The sequence below is a fragment of the Talaromyces proteolyticus genome (genome assembly GCF_021365285.1).
Source record: "Talaromyces proteolyticus strain PMI_201 chromosome Unknown BGW36scaffold_10, whole genome shotgun sequence".
In the NCBI taxonomy this organism is placed as follows: domain Eukaryota; kingdom Fungi; phylum Ascomycota; class Eurotiomycetes; order Eurotiales; family Trichocomaceae; genus Talaromyces; species Talaromyces proteolyticus.
The window spans coordinates 1932750-1949234 of NW_025764286.1; the positions used below are offsets into that span (position 1 = coordinate 1932750).

The 16485-nt window shown below is 50.5% G+C and overlaps 6 protein-coding genes across 6 annotated transcripts; 2 read left to right on the plus strand and 4 right to left on the minus strand.

Moving 5' to 3' along the window:
* Positions 1–123: 123 nt before the first annotated feature.
* Positions 124–1280, minus strand: BGW36DRAFT_386217 (uncharacterized protein). The gene is made up of 2 exons (XM_046216996.1): positions 916–1280; positions 124–825 (listed from the first exon to the last, which is right to left on the minus strand). Exons 1-2 carry the CDS (start codon positions 1230–1232, stop codon positions 336–338), a joined length of 807 nt encoding a protein of 268 aa, XP_046069135.1. The 5' UTR covers positions 1233–1280; the 3' UTR covers positions 124–335.
* Positions 1281–2418, minus strand: BGW36DRAFT_386219 (ankyrin repeat protein). Its single transcript, XM_046216997.1, has one exon. It carries the CDS (start codon positions 2317–2319, stop codon positions 1663–1665), a length of 657 nt encoding a protein of 218 aa, XP_046069136.1. The 5' UTR covers positions 2320–2418; the 3' UTR covers positions 1281–1662.
* Positions 2419–5440, plus strand: BGW36DRAFT_386220 (tRNA ligase). Its single transcript, XM_046216998.1, has one exon. The coding sequence runs from the start codon at positions 2776–2778 to the stop codon at positions 5224–5226; it is 2451 nt and encodes an 816-aa protein (XP_046069137.1). The 5' UTR covers positions 2419–2775; the 3' UTR covers positions 5227–5440.
* A 117-nt stretch (positions 5441–5557) lies between these two features.
* On the minus strand, positions 5558–7028 carry BGW36DRAFT_430999 (Got1/Sft2-like family-domain-containing protein; the record flags this gene model as incomplete). The annotated part of the gene is made up of 4 exons (XM_046220913.1): positions 5558–5710; positions 6000–6150; positions 6439–6559; positions 6797–7028. The coding sequence occupies 4 exons, from the start codon at positions 7026–7028 to the stop codon at positions 5558–5560; spliced, it is 657 nt and encodes a 218-aa protein (XP_046069138.1).
* Positions 7029–11797: 4769 nt separating this feature from the next.
* BGW36DRAFT_37243 (putative HLH transcription factor) lies at positions 11798–13902 on the plus strand. The gene is made up of 2 exons (XM_046215477.1): positions 11798–11933; positions 12027–13902. The coding sequence occupies exon 2, from the start codon at positions 12297–12299 to the stop codon at positions 13830–13832; it is 1536 nt and encodes a 511-aa protein (XP_046069139.1). The 5' UTR covers positions 11798–11933; positions 12027–12296; the 3' UTR covers positions 13833–13902.
* A 632-nt stretch (positions 13903–14534) lies between these two features.
* BGW36DRAFT_386233 (putative mitochondrial 2-oxodicarboxylate carrier protein) lies at positions 14535–16350 on the minus strand. The gene is made up of 6 exons (XM_046216999.1): positions 16167–16350; positions 15996–16099; positions 15922–15932; positions 15810–15839; positions 15675–15758; positions 14535–15620 (listed from the first exon to the last, which is right to left on the minus strand). The coding sequence occupies exons 2-6, from the start codon at positions 16062–16064 to the stop codon at positions 14909–14911; spliced, it is 906 nt and encodes a 301-aa protein (XP_046069140.1). The 5' UTR covers positions 16065–16099; positions 16167–16350; the 3' UTR covers positions 14535–14908.
* Positions 16351–16485: the final 135 nt, after the last annotated feature.

Genomic DNA, 16485 nt, shown 5'->3' on the forward strand with positions numbered 1-16485 from the left:
ACCGTTTTTGAGTAGCATAGACTCATGAGGTCATTATTTAGAATAAGATAGGACCATAAAAATGCCTTATTTACGTTTCAAATATGGATGGAGGCGGTTTACTGGAGAATATAGTTTCACGGTGTATCAGAGGACACATTGAAATATCGTCGGCTTAAATTTATTAATCGATATCAATGATCCTACATATCGATGATCAGGGCTATAGACTCTAATATATACAGAAGAAAGCCTTCACAGCATCAAAACCAAACAAATAGCAATCCAAACAAAGCCCCCAAACTCCCGCTACTCGTTATTGAAGGCATAAACCCAAGGAAAAAAAAAAATATCTTTCATCGCCAACCGCCAACCCTCCCTTCATCCCATCTCGCCCTCGCTTCTTTTCTAGCCTCCAACTTCGACCCTTCAGTCCGGATCCTCCGTACCCAGTCCGTCACTTCTTTATCAGTCGCTCGACCGTGCTGATGATCACCTTCAAGGAAACTCTCCTCCACCGCGTGACATATCGCCTCCTGCTCCGCGACAGCAGCGGCGAGACGCTGGTAGAGCGCTTTAGGCGACCAGGGCGCCAACGCGCCGTCCATTTCAGACTGTTTCTTGCGCCATGACACCTCCAGGGACTGGTGGTTGAGGAGGAGCGACTCGGTTGATGAACGGAGCCCGGAGACACGGGATTCCAGATCGAGCACGTGTTGCGCGAGCGCTTGGTTGGACTCCAGGTGCGCTTGGAGATATAGTTGGGACGCTGGGTAGGACTCGTGCAGTGTCGACAGGGAGGAAAGGAGAGTGGGGTTTGATAGGATTTCTTGTAGTTCAACAGTTCTTCAAATTATAAAAAAAACACAGTTATTTTGTCAATAATTGTTTTTCCGGTCTTTTCTTCTAATGTAGAGCGGGGATATATTCACATACGATTTGTCCTTCACAATGTCCGGCAGCCATTCATCTTCGATACGCGGGGGCTCGACTAGGTCAGACTGCACAGAGGTGAAATGTTGTGTAGAGTTCCCTGATTCAGTGGGTATGTATTTCCCTTGATCATCTTGCGATTGCCCTGGCGATCGAAGTCCTGCAGCGCCTGCGAGGGGAGTGCCGTGTCGACTTGCTTCGTGACTCGTCGGCTTTGGGGGAGGCGGTGGAGGGGTTTCGGGGTCTACCATGGGACTAGCATGTACTGAAGACGCAGGCCAGTAGGCCGAGGATCGTGGTGAATAAGAATGCGAGGCCATATTGGAATTTAGGACACCTGGTGCTTGCCAGCAGCACGAGATGTGAGATGATGAAGGAGTAAACTATGGTGTGGGGTATTTGCCTGGGCTGGGGAGCTTCCTGCACAGCTACCGCCACCGCCGGCCGCCGAGCCACAACAATTTATGTACATATATAGTATTATATCGTAATGATATCGACAAGTTCACTGATCAGGCTCAGTGATCTTTCTTCTAATTCTTCAGCCGTGCCTTCTTGGGAATTGCAAAATTCGCCCTAGGCATTCTACCAAAGTTCTCTATCCAGAGACTCGATAGTCGTCCGACATATGGATATCGAGAGTGGGCATTGGCTCGTTGCTTGTTTTGTCCATACAGCAGTCAGCTCCAGCAACCAGAGGAAGTTCAGCAATATATGTCGCAATGGTGATGTATATTATTGCCTTGAAGCTCATTCTGTTCTTTGCCGAACGTCTCTGTTCTGAGTCTCTGCGCCGACGCCTCTGATCGCATCTGTTACCAACGCCCGTAACTGATTCTGGCCTGCCTCGCTATGGAAGTCTTCTCTGGCTGCCAACTCAGCGATGCGCCTGCGAAACTCAGAATCGACCTCCCCGGCTTCTCCATCGACCTCTTGCTCTGTCATTGTGCCTACATTGACGCTAACATTCGGGGGAAGAGGAGGCGGGGCATGGACATCTCGCAGGGCTTGGGCGACCTCAGAAGTACTGCCCCCAGTAATCTGTCCGAGATAACTGACGATTTCCGGGAACGACCCATCGCTCTCTATTGTCTCTTGGGCTGTCAGACCCTCGTCATTGGCGTGTTTCGGGTCAACGCCAAGCTCTTCCACGAGGCATTTGGCAATCTCCAAGGTCTCCGACACAAACAAACAGGTCTCGCCGTCTTCGTCGGTTAGGTTTGGATTGACATGATGCTCTTGTACAAGCGCTCGGAGAAGATCGATATGTCCGTAAGATGCGGCGGCATGGAGTAGCGAATAACCATGTTCGTCCTGACATGACGCTTGGGAAGAATCCGACTGTAGGGCGCTGAGAACCGCCGACGGGTTGTCAGCCGCAAGAATGTAGAGGTTCGGATGACTCATCGCTATGAGTGGTTGCTAGTATTATGAGCTGTGAATACAAGAGACAAGGCAGAAAAGCAGGAGGCTGCTGGAACTTGTGGCTGGAGAAGGGACAGTGGAGGCTAGAGAAGATAATTTTCTGAGGCAGTGAAGCTCCGCCTCGCGGCTTCCCGTCACTTGCCCCGCGGCATCCAAAAGAGGAAGGCTCTTGCCCAGAAACATCAGCGCAAGCCGACTCATTGTGATTCATCTCGGTGACTCAGTGCACCTTGCGACACACGGACTGCCACAACTGCCAACAATCGACATCAACAAAGGGGTGGTCGCAGCCTTATAAATGCCTGTGCCGTCGCTTGTCACTGGTTGAGCCCTCCAAAATAGCATTTTTCACTCCCCGCTTTTTACGAATTAACCACTTCTTCCTACGACCACATCTCATTACTGAACTCAGCTTTACAAGCCAATTATACTCCCACGATGGTGGAACAGGATCCCCATCAGGTTGGCCAGCTCGTGCAGAGCTTAGAGGCTGCCTCTAAGAAGGGCAAGGGCAAAAAGACTTTTACCTGCAAAAAGTCAACCTTCGCTGTAGCCGGCTCGGACAACATCCGTGTTGATTCCTGGAAGTTCATGGACTGGGACTATAAGAGAGACGACCTGCCTACATATGCGCGTGGTTTGTTTACAACGAGGTTGAAAGAAGGGCGTCATGAGATTTGCACGCGAGGCTACGACAAGTTCTTCAATGTCGATGAAGTGAGGAATACTAAATGGGAAAGTATTGAAAGCAGTACTCGCGGTCCTTACGAGCTGAGCGTGAAGGAAAATGGATGTATTTTGTTTCTTTCTGGTTTGGAAGATGGTACCCTCTTAGTGTGCAGCAAACATTCGACGGGCAAGCGTGATGACACTCCATTGAGCCATGCACAGGCTGGCGAGCGATGGGTTGAGACACATCTCCGCAAAGTTGGAAAGACTGTGCAAGAACTGGCTATTGAGCTGAGACGCTTGAACGCCACTGCTATCGGTGAACTGTGTGATGATGAGTTCGAGGAACATGTTCTTGCATACGACGAAGAGGCAGCAGGAATATATCTCCATGGAATTAACTTCAACGTCCCAGAATTTGCAACTCTGCCGAGCTCAGAGGTTCATCAATTTGCAGACAAATGGGGTTTCAAGAAAGCCCAGTTCATCGTCATGGACGACATCAAAGCAGTTAAAGATTTCTTGGACAAATGCGCTGAAACAGGATCATGGAATGGACGAGATACAGAAGGCTTCGTTGTTCGATGCCAAATAAGAGAAGGCTCGTCCGGCCCATACAGAGATTGGTTTTTCAAATACAAATTCGAGGAACCGTATTTGATGTATCGGCAGTGGCGTGAGGTAACAAAGGCAGTCATTGCAGGAAAACTACCCCATATCCGCAAACACAAGAAAATCACAGAAGAGTATCTACTCTACGCTCGGCGGCAGTTAGCAAAGGATCCTAAACTCGCTAGACTCTATAATAGTAACCATGGTATTATCGCCATGCGAGACGGGTTCTTGAAAGAGAGAGGCTTAAAAGGGTCAGAGATTATTGCAATGGACGCAAAAGAAGAGACTTCACGAAACGTCGTTCTTGTCCCTGTTGCATCTATCGGATGCGGTAAAACCACTCTTGCTGTCGCACTGGTAAAGCTTTTCGGCTGGGGTCATGTCCAGAACGACAATCTGGCGAAACAGAAGAACAAACCAAGGCAGTTTGCACTCGATGTTACGAATGCGCTTGCCCTGAATCCAGCCGTCATTGCAGACCGCAACAATCACTTGAAACGTGAAAGACAGCAGTTAATAGAGGACGTAACGGCCGTTTTCTCGGATGCCAAATATGTAGCACTCCAATACGTCCACGAACCAAAGGGTTTCCTGTTAGATGACATTCGGCGGGTTACGAGAGAGCGCGTGCTATCACGGGGTGACAACCATCAGACTATTCGTGCTGGAACCCAAGACACAAAGACGATTATTGGAATCATGGAGGGCTTTGTGAATCGATTCGAGGCAATCGATAGAGATCGAGATCCTGATACGCACTTCGACGAAGTCATCGACTTGGATGTTGGAGCATCTTCTCGTGAAAACCTAGAAAAAGTCGTCACCCGTCTACACGCTCTCTACCCAGGACTTATCGAGCGATTACCCAGTGGCGAAGAACTCGACGGAGCCATTGAAGCCGCGCTCAACGAATACCACGTCGACAAAGATCTCAGCTGGGGCTACAAGAAGAACGAAAAACAAGACAAGAAAAACAAAGACAAAGGCATCAACACTAGATTCCATATCCAAGATCCAACTATCCTAGTCAAGAACATCGAATACATCGGAATCACCGTTCGAGGTACCGCAATCCAGGAGCTCCTCTCCTCAATATTTCCCAAAGGCGGCCCACCCGAACGTGCCAAACTATACAACCACCTCATCAACGCCCGACGCATCCAACCCGGATTCCACGTCACACTAATGCACCGTTCCCTCAACCAACAGCACCCCGATGTCTGGAAGCAATACACAGACCTCTACATCCAACGCATGAACGAACGCGACCCCGGCGATCCCACAACCACGCCTAACTTGGCCGAGGCTCGAGTCCGCGTCGAGCGGCTGATCTGGAACGACCAGATCATGGCCTTTGTCGTACGCCTTTTACCGGTGGACGCGGAAGACGGACGGGACGCGCAATCTTGGCCCTGTGTCAACGCCGTACCACATATCACTGTCGGCACGGCAAGACCGGAAATCAAACCAAAGCAAAGCAACGACATGCTTCAGCAATGGTTAGAGGATGGGACGGGGTCGGATACTGGATTGTGGGAGGCCGAGATTCCGGGAGTGAAGGTATTGGAGGGGTCAATTGTACCGGTCATGATGAGGGGTAGATAGGGGCTATCCAAAAGGAATGTTTTAAGTGAAGAAAAGGAGTCGCTATGGAATGTGGCATGGTGTAAGCCGGGTTGATGGCCCATTCAACGATTTATGATAATAAGTTTACTACGTAGCATTAACCTAAGGACACCTGGTGCAACGCTTTAGTCCGTATTATTACATCAACCAGCCACTCGTTTGCACGAGGATCGAGAAAAGGGAGAACGTCTATTAACAATGTTATATACGTTTACAGCTAGAGGATATAGTACACAAATCAATTCTCGAAATGACGCAAGTGAGGATGAAGAACAAGTATGAGTAGTTGTTAGAATGCAGTATTTCGGACTCAACCACTCACCCAGGCAGTGACGCGTTGCACGCCAAATCGGCCCATGAATTGCAGGCCGGTGCTGCCCATTGGGAAATAGCTGACCAAGTACCAGAGGAGGGCGACAAGTTGGAAGATGGCAGCGATCAAGGTGAGAAGACTCTGATGGAGCTGCGAGGAGGGAGACTGTCAGTATCCAATACACAACGTAGGATAGTCAAACGAATAAGACAAGGAAAGGGGAGGATTAGAAATTGGATGCAGCAAGACGAGTCTGGAATATGGAATGGCGGTTGGGAGGGTGGATTGGAAATGCTAGGGCGAAGGGCGGAGTCAGGTGGTCCCGGGTCAAATTCATGGCACGACGAGCACAGCTGATGTGGTACAACCCACGTGGTCGTAGCAAGGAATTTGAGCAATCTGAAAAAGAAGAGATAGAAGAAAGAATTATCATACGCACCCCAACAGCAAAGTATAATGTCAGCGCAATAGATCCAAAGTAGGCTGCAGTGAATGGGAGACGCGGCCCGGAAAGAAGGTGTCGAGTATAAGTTAATGGTCCCATAAGGACTGCCCATGACGTCAAAAACAGAACAGATCCCACCGACCACCTAGAAAAATCCATTAGCAAGCATATCAATAATAGTTGTGTAGTGCTCGAAGAATTATGACGCAGTGCATGGTCTCAAAAAATTGCCGCGACATTATCCTAGAAAAGCGATTGGCTAGTGCATACACCTTGATGCATCAGCCACATGTGGTGACCAAGACATTGGTAGTGCTGTCACATTCACATGTCAAGCCCATGAAGTAGGGTGGATGACATCAATGTTCCGGTTTTATGCAGTAAGACTGGCGTTTGACTAAGATGTGGTTCGTGTAGGTGGCAGTGAACTTACAAGATAGCGAATTTCCGTGGCTTCAGAGTCAAGGCTGGCCATAGAACGAAGCAGAGTAGAAAACAAACAGCTGCTCCAAGGTTACATCCGGCGAAGATGAGCATGCGGTCCCAACGGCTCACTGTATGGTGAGGACGATCAGTATTGTAACAAGAATCTTGTTGGAGAATGTACAAAAGGCTATATCCCTAATGCGCGTGCACCCGGGGAGATGCAGGAACTGGGCCTTCTATCACCCGGTCTTGCAGACTGCCAAAGAGTGGGTCGACACGGCTCAACAGACAAGGTCACGGGGTGCGAGATATAGAAAGCATGTGGGGAAGGTATAAAGTATCTGATAAAATATGTCGAGACTTACAGGCAAAGAAACTCTCCTCTTCCTCTCGTCTTGATGGAGCAGGTAACGGTGCCCCAGGAGCTTCATGGGTGGGAAGTCGCAGGTATCCCTCTCCTCTACCAAACGGGTTCAGGGAGGTCAACCTGGACAGAATGGGTGTCGTTGACGAGGAGTCCGTTCGAGCTGGAAGATCGGGATCTCGTCGGGACCAGCCCAGAGAATTCATGCTTTCGCGGAACGAGGTCGAAGCCATGTCTGTGAGTGGTTGATGTTGAATGCTGTCTCTGCTGTTCTGCGATGGTATCGAATCAGATATCCGGCTATTCTACTTCGACAAACGGCAAGCACTACCCAATGAGGGATAGAGCAGCAATGGCTCGGCGTTTAGAGGAGGGTGGAAGCCAAGAGTTTGGTGTTTTCATGCAGATGACTGTTCAAGGTAGTCCGTATTATTAGCGCGGCCTTTGGGGTGAGGTAGGGCAGGTGACAGCGGCAAAGGAATAATATGGTCGGCCGTCCAGTCGCAAAGCAGGTTTGACTCCTCTTAGGCTGATTTTCTTTCTCAACAAGGGCGAGCTATGCTAGATGTAGATAAATGTCTAAAGGAGGGATCGAAGCGGAGAGGTGGGTAACGAATGGATGATCGCTCCCAGGGTGGCGCAGTAGCACAGTGTACGACAGCTGGAAATGAGCCGAACGGGCCGATCGGCGGCAGAGCGTAAGCCGAAGTGGAATGGAAAGCAAAGACGTTGGACCAAGGCGGGGACGGAGGTGAAGAATGGAGGTGTCGCAGGCAGCGCAGGATGGGCCAGTCGCAAGTGGGAAGGCCAGACCGAACCGGGGACTGCAGATAAGATAGACAGATATCTACTGTGTCGAGACTCAGAGGTCGAGTATATAGCCGAGTATCAGATGACTGGGTTGTTAGCTAACTTCCAGTATGCTCTGCTATGCTCTTCGTCGAGCGAAAGCCAGAGAGAATGTAGTCGGGGCGAGGCGAGGCGAGGCGACGCGGGTGTCTCAGGGCTAGCGGGGAGACTGAGCAAGGCCTGAACACGGCGGAAGAGGGAGGATGCGGACAGAGGAGCGATGAGGAGGGAGCAGACACCAGAGTCAGTCGACGCGATGAGGGTGTGGAAGGAAGGTGTGAAGGTGCTGGTGAAGCTTCTGGAGGGGTGGAGCATAGCTAATTGGTTGGTAACGCAGGAGGTCAAGGGACCGCCCGATCCGGCCTAGCCTGGCGTGTGGCTCAGCCGGCGGTCATGCGGCGCGCCTGATTGGCTAGTGTGCGGCGGCTGATGCGCCATGTATACGATTGCTATTATTATTGTGCTATGGAGTAGTACCCTGTACGATTATCAAGGCTTGTTATGATGTGCCAGGCAGCAGCAGCTAGTGCGATGCCGTGGTCTTGAATACATAAAGAATACAGTCACTGTATTTTGTATTCTGTAGCCTGTACTTGCACTGGTTGTTGTGCAGTGTGTACGATGTAGATAGTGTGTGTGGGGGCAACGGAGGGCCAATCACGAGGCGGCCAGTGCCTTGACAAATCCGTGGATACGCGGATGTCTTGATTTTAGGACATTAGCAAGAGCTCTTAGAGACTGATGGAGTTGTATAATTATTGATCCGCTGCGACGATCTGAAAGACTGGCAGCAGGCCCGGTTAGTTCCGTGCTTAATCCTTTAGATTCGCTACTATCGTTGCGACATACTATCGTTGCGACATCCTATCATGGCGATCCGTTTAGTCCATGCTACTAATTAATGTATGGACGATGTCGGATGTGGTTGGCTGCATCTCATGGCCGCCCCAGCAAGAGCATTGCCACTGGCCGGCCTGTTACAGCCCATGCACGCTGATTGGCCCGTGTACATGCATGACTACGCCGTTAGCATGGGCTCTTGAAAGTTGAGCGAAATGATCGCGACGCCATCCACCAGAAGAGGAGTCGGCATTATTCAGAGTAGGACCGGCGACCGTTATCAATGCAACCGCCGCAGCACGCCCAGTCCAGACAACCGCAGTGGAACAGCTCCGGTGGTTGCACGCAAGACGTCATTAAAACGCGCTGTGCACCGTCGCAGCCAAGTTTGCCAGCCGACTAGTGGCTTGGGCAGCAAGCCCGACGTTATTCTACTAGATGTAGGCAGTACTGGGGGCATACTTAGACCACTCCAATATGATCGGTAGTATCGACTATCTATCAGCACTCATATCCTCATATCAGTACGCAGTAGGTAGTTAACTAGTACAGTAGTCCACAGTAAAGCTCCCCACCTACCCCACTCTGCCGGCCGAACCTTGACGGGACGGGCAGCGTATCCCTGGTTCGACAAATCTGCCTTCCGCAACTATACATGCGATCCTCTGTCAACGCGTCTCGTTCGTCGTCCTGTTGATACCTCTATCGGTACCGTCGATATGCTGGGATTCAGATGTAGTGCATCAATTCGATACACCACTGCTCCCTCTTCTACAGTCTGCCGCGACTCAAAATCAAAAGAAAACTGTCCAGGCAGCCCGTCATCTGTACGGCGCATTCCATTAATTACCCGAGCAATGAAAACGGATCGTGCCGGATGCCTGCACGTTGCCATTAATAATTATTCGTGCTGCCTGGCACAGCTTCAAGACTCACGACCCGGCGTAGCCGCAGTAGAACGCCTTGGCATGAGAGTCAATCTCGACTCGACTTGTGGTGGTTTTATAGCCGATATGATAGTTAATACATAGACACTATACGATGGATATTAGAGCCGGCGTCAACGCCAACGCCAACTTGGACCACCGTAACTCAATAATAACGAATAATTCTCGTCTCCTCGCAGGATCAATGATGCATTGGCAGCCTTCCTGCAGGTGCCACAGAGGCCCATGTGTTAGATCGAGACAGACTCAGCAAAGCGCCCGCTGCAGTGGGAGGCTGGCTTTGACCGCCATGGCTAGTCGTGTCCAAGCTCCTGTTTACCCCTCGTAAGCTGCTTACGATTCATCCATACGCGGAATACGACTTGGTTACAGCCTACACCACGACCACTAGTCAACACCGCGCACTTTACCAACTGATTACCAGATTAGCGAGTGACTCGCTCCGGCCTACGTACTAGACTGCGTACTAGCACCAGTATTTCTATTCTAGTATTCCTCCTCTTCCATCAGTCCCACCCCACCCCTCCCATCTCGCCCATCTCTGCCTAGCTAGTCTCACTACTAAGCAATTAGCCACCAACATCATCCAGAGCACCACAAAGAAATGGGAAAAGGAAAATAATGGAAGATGGAAAGCAATCGAAAAAAAGGTGCATACTCTTCCGGTGGTCTGCCCACCATCTTCTGGCTGGTCCACTGTCCCAGGCGTTCGTCCCTCACGCTGCCTGGTCACCCTCAGCTATGTGTGCCCAGCTTGGCCGGGCCATCTGATACATTCTACACCTGTCTGCCCTACCCTAACGCGATTGCGCCTCCGCGTGAGTCATTCTTTCCCAGTTTAGCATCCCGTCGATGATCAAGATTCTTGTTCATGGGATGCTGCCCGGTGAGATGAGCAATACAATCGGGCTGTACAACCTACCCACCCCCCTCCTCTTCCTCGCCCTGGCATCACGACCTTTTCCCTACGGTACCTCTGCCTCTGTGGCTCCCCTCCTGGAGTCAAGTACAAACCGGATAACCCAGTATACGACGTAAGCGGACCACAGCCCGTCCTGTAAGAAGCCGGCAGAATTAAAGCCTTGTTCCCGTAGCGCACGATCGACGCCCTGCATGACCTCGATGTCATAGTATCAAATGAGAGCTGCAGGACCACAACCCAGGCTGGCGCCTTTAAAAGCGGACGCGCTGCCCTCTCGGACCCGGACCTTGCAGAAGAGATTCCCCTAACTACGTGTTCGCTCTGTATTCGCAAACTGCTATATCTTGCTCCGTCAAGCCCGATCTCTCCATCCCAACTGCTCAAGCGTCGTGGTAAGCTTTGCTGCTCTGCTCTCCACCTGGCCCTTTCTTCGTCGCGGGTACCTTGCGTCGTTGTGATAGCCCTGCAGCTTGCGGGCTGGTGGGTACTTGTGCGCCAGCTGGACTAATAATACCATTCCTCCAGCCCTTCATCCTGCATCCATTCACTCCCATCTCCCGAGAAACAAACATCTTCTCCTCCACTGCCTCTGCCTACTGATTCGCCGCCACGTGGCTACGATCTGGCTTGGACATCGACTTGTGATTCCTTTTGACGGGTACCTACCTCTTGCACTTCCAAGCGCCATGTCCATTCACTAACGTGGCTCTACAGTATCAGTCTGCGGTCGATCAATCCTCGGGTGGTTGATAGGACTCGGCATATATTCCGGTAGGTTTGTCTCTGCCCATCACGAGTTGCCCTTGTGTGTATAGATATATACACCTACACACATACATATATATACACATATATATGTAGAACACGCTGTTTGTTATCGAAGAGTCTTTGTGTCTGTTGTTGTCAAGTTCAGGCGGTGAATCGCCTGGGGACGCCTTGCCCGACCGGGCCCTCGGCACCCCTCACCGCCCTCGCTTGCCTCAGGCTCCCCCAAGCAATTTCCCATCATTCCCCGGGCCCCTGCGCCGTCTCGCTCGGCCGCTCCTGCCTCGTCCTGCTCCCCCATCCATTCCTGCATTTCTTGCTGTCTTTGCACTGCTTCTTCCTGCGCTTCCGTCCGTCTCTGCTGCTTTGCGCCGTGTTTTGCCCTGCTTCATCCTTATAAATCTCGCGCGAGACAAAGAGCCTGAGGCTTCCTGTACAGACCCTCAAACCACGTTGATTGACCTGTACGAACTGTTGCCACCCCTCTTTTCCCACCCCCCGGAAATTCTGCCGTGCGCCTAACCGCTGCATCCTTTTGCTTTGCCGCGCATCCCGCCTCTATCTATCCCTTGTCCCTCCCCACCGCCTCGTCCATCTTCTTTCTGTCTGTGAACGAGATTGAACTTGTCCTCACAAGCTGTTCCTAGAGTATCCAACCCTCGACTGAATTGTCCCCAGTCAATTCCACCACCTAATTATCCATTCACCGCCCTCGGTGACCGACCCGTCTGAATCATTGCCACCACGTCAGCAATTAGTGGCTCTCTATCAAGCACCAGCCTATCTAACAATTTCACCGACTCATACTCAGAGAGGTTCGTTAATTCGCCCTCCCGATTCTCCTTGGCTCTAGTTTCGTGGTGTTGCGCCTTGTGCTGTGCCCCCGCTGATCGGATTCCCTTTATTAGGTCTGCCATCTCTCACCACGAAATCTATCAGTTGATTAAGCAGTCTGAATGAATGCTTATTATAAAATCAGTTATTTTTCCGGCTCGAACCATCATCTGCGATCACGTCCTTCGTGATCTATTCTATCGTCAACGATAGACCATCTTTGCGCAGAGACCTGGCCCTCGATCCATTACTTTTCCATGGTAGAGGCCGGTCTCCTTTAGAGCACATATTTTCCATCAACTAAGAGATTTTACCATTTCAACAACTATCGCCTCCAGATCGCAATGTCTCATTCTGGATACACTATGGCCAACCAACAGTTTGATTCTCATTTTGGCAACCATAATGGCAACGATGCCGTCGACCCTTCAGACCTAACAATGCAGAATGGCATGTTCATGCCGTATTCTTTCGGCTCTCAGCAAGGTTTATCTGCTGGCTACAACATGGGAAATTCTGGCATCGACACAGATGAACTCCTCGACCTCGACCTGAATGGTCAGAATGGAATACAGCGTTCCGATGGAATGGGCTTCATCCAGGATCAACGCCAAAATCAAGGACTATCGATGAGCCACCAGAGCCAGATGACCCAGATGTACTCCCACACACCCGATGGTGCCCCGATGCACAGCCCGTTTCTTCAAGGCAGTTTCAACAATTTTGACCAATTTCAGCCTATGAACCAACACTCCCAGAGTACGCCATCGCATTTGAATGCGCCTAGCCATTTCGACCAGAATTTCATGAACGGCAAGACTCGACCAAGCCTGCAGACTATGGATCGCTCTTCGTCTGATGTGCGAACGCCGATGACCCCGAAGACACCGGCAATTGGTGCCTTGAACTTAGGCACCCCGGAATCGGGTAGCTTTCCATCCCAGCCTATCCGCGCAGGAAACCTTCAGCATCGCCACCAGAAGACATTGTCAAACCAATGGGACGGAACACCTGGAAGTGCGCAGTCGTTTATCGAGTCGCCTGTGGCGTCTCCCAACCAACAGTCCCACCATGCCAATTTATCCGAGGTTCTGAAATCCGGCAAGCATGCCTCGCTGCCAGCCAAGGTTGATTCACAGAGCGCCCAAGCACTTGAATCGCAAGAAGCTAAACGCCGACGACGTAGGGCTTCCCACAACATGGTGGAGCGCCGACGTCGCGATAACATCAATGAGCGGATCCAGGATCTTTCCCACCTTGTGCCTCAACACCGCTTGGAAGATGACAAGATTCGCAAACAGCTCCTCAATAACTCGTCCCTCTCCCCGCATGGTACTAGTATGAGTCCACCCAATGCCACTTCACTCTTAGCTGGTGGAAACGGTCGTCGAGCAACTGCCGGTAACATCACCATGGGCCTTCCCATTGACGAGAAGGAGAAAGGCCCCAACAAAGGTGATATTTTGAATGGTGCTGTAGGCTGGATGAGAGACCTCATGTGGGCTCTGCATGTCAAAATGCAGCAAGAGGCCGAATTGGCGGAACTGATTTCCAGCCTTGGGGGAACCTGGCCTTTTGAACAAACCGAGGACGAGAAGCGCATGCGTACCGAGCTGCTCGATGCCATGGACAAGAATGACCCGAACAGTTTCAACTACAGCCGTGCTCCTGGAAGCGGACTGCGAGTGCCCAAGCACACGAATCTTGCCGGAGATGCTGTTCAAAATGGGGCTCTCAGCCCACAGAGTCTGAGCCCCGCCTTCAACAGCGGTGGCAGTGGAGCCAACAGCGGGGGTGCAGGACAACCTCAGTTCTGGGGCAGCTCCGGTGGGACTGGTGGCATTTTTAAGGAAGAAGACGAGTATGCTATGGACATCTAGACACGGCGCTTCACTACGAATTCCCATACATAATGAACGAGAGACAGGTTGCATATGCGGCGTCAAGAGAGGCACGGAATCGGGCGTACACTGGTTGATTTCGACGCATTCGAGATTTGCATTGGTTGGCAGTTGTTTGTTATTGGCTTTTACATGATTCAGATCTATTGACTATTGCGTGTATATGTTGCATGTTTTGATGGTTTTCGCCTTTGCTTTTGATGTGTGATGCAGTTATTATAACTGCACGCACTCGCATGTTGCCACTCCTCAAGACCGTCTGGCGCGTATTTGTTTGATTATTTTTTCTTTCTTTTATCATCTCATCTGCTAGTCTATCGATACCCCCAAGAGGTCCATGTTTTGGTTTTCTCATTTTGGACATGTTTTATTCTCGACCTCGCCCTTTTTATCATCGTTATTCAACTTTTTAGTCTAGCTCACGTTTGCATGTGATGTTGACGGCTTTTTTCACTCTATTCATTGTTTAATAACTCTACTTTTTGATACTATGTTAATTCAATTCAGATGCTATTTATTAAATCATGTTTAATGACCGTTTGCAGCCCAAGTAGACAACAAAAGAAGAGGTTGACTTAGACTCAAGGCCCAGACGCAGCTCCTTAGACCGCCTGGACATCACGCCTTTTTATGCTCTTGTTCGTCATATCAATTTAAATATTTTAATTATTACAACTACACATATAATACAAGCATATACGGCTAATGGTAATAACTGGATCAGACATGAAACGTACATGTACGTCCCATGTTGATTGGGCACTTTCCATATGTAATAAAAGCTTCAAGTGAAATGTTTCTATGGAGGTAAAAGAGGACACAGGAAATAGAAATAACATTTGAATAGTCTCGTAGGAAGAAATGCTTTGCTTGGTGTATGTAATATACATTCTTAATGCTGGTAAATCGAGATTCGAGCTCGTATGGGCGGGCAGTTTCTGTTAGCTAGCCTCTATTCAAGTCAAGGGTATCGATCCGGTCGTGCAGTACTTCTAATTTGATTTTGATTTTGTTTGGTTTTATTTTTTATTTTTTTTTTTCAGTTTTCGTCACAATTACTCCCCTCGCCAGGTACGGAAAAAGTCCATCACACCGGTGAACACGACGAGGAGGATACCACCTCCAGGACCCAATCGGAGCACCTTGGGCAGGAAACCCTTGTACAAGGCGCCGAAGCCTTCCTCGCGCGCAACCGTTGCAACAGCGGGCCAGGCCCAGTTATACTTTGGCACGGTACCGGCGACCTTGGGGCTGTTCTGGATGCGCGACTTGACGACATCCATGGGGGTATTGAGGATTGTGCCGGCAGTACCGCCGATGGCGCCGGCGAGCAAGTCGTTCATGACCTTCTGGCTCTTGTTGTCGGGTTCGGCCGCGGGTAGGTTTGCGCGGACTTGGAAAATGCAGCCAAAGTAACCGGCGTTCCAGAGAATGTGGCGCCAGAGAGTTGATTCCAGCCCGTTGTATAGTGCCAACGGCCCTTCTTGCTTCACGATCTTGCTGACTACGTCGATCATCCCGTTGTACTTGTGTGCCTGTGCCTTGTCCTGTAGTCGGATCTTGACGAGCTCGAATGGTACGACGACAAAGGCTTCTGTGGCGCCGGCGGTGGCGCCAGTGAGGATAGCAAGCGGCTGGTTTGTCTTCTCGATGCCGAAGAGGTTGCGGTAGAACGCGCCCCAGCTGTCATTGGCGGCGAACTTGGTGGCACGCTTGGGCGCTTCCATCAGGATTGGCGCCGTGATACCGCGGTAGAGACGGGAGGCACTGAAAAATTTATTAGTAAGATAAAGAAGTTGAGAAAGAAGGAGAGTGAGGTACCCTTCGTTGCGAATAATCTTGGCAAAGCAGTCAAACATGCTCTTGTATACCTCTTCACCGGTGCCAGCACCAGATTGAAGCTGCCTGGATAGAGTTAGCTTGTACACAGTCCAATTGGCCAAGAGCGGTATTTACATTCTCGTCTTGACAACATCCAATGGATACCTAGGGTGATATCAGCTGCGTTAGTTGATCGGATTCCGAAGCGATAGTCGTTAAGAGGTGACAGAGGGAAGGAAGTAAGTACATGACAAGAATCTAAATTGACCAGTGTCAGCCGCGCAATTCATCTGTTTTATATATATATGCGAATACACTCACTTCAGACACACCGGCGACGGCGCCGGCGGCGAATTGGTAAACGAATGGCAAGGGCTTTTCGGTCGTCATGGTTGCGAGCGGTCGTTACCCGAAAAATCGGCTATCTGCCGCACAGCTGGTTAGCTCGAGCCTGGGGAAGGCAGTGGGAAGGGTGTGCAATACTGCACTTACTTGGGAGTTGAGACTGAGTGCTGACCGGCGCAAGAGGGACCAGATTGACAGAAGGGCAGGCAGGGCAGGCGTGAGGAGAAAAGAGTCTGCAGAGGAGGAAGAGGGGAGCGGAGGAAGAGATAGCACGATAATCGCAGAAGAGTCAATTAGCTGTGGAGAGAAACTCCGATTGACCAGGCTCACCGAGGCGCGCCAAGCCGGAAGAAGTCATCGCGCGGCGCCCCACCAGCTCCGGTGTCCCCCACGGGGAGTTAGATGTTTTATTTTCTCTTTGTCTATTATTTGTGATTAGATGTTGAAAACGGTATTATTTACTCAT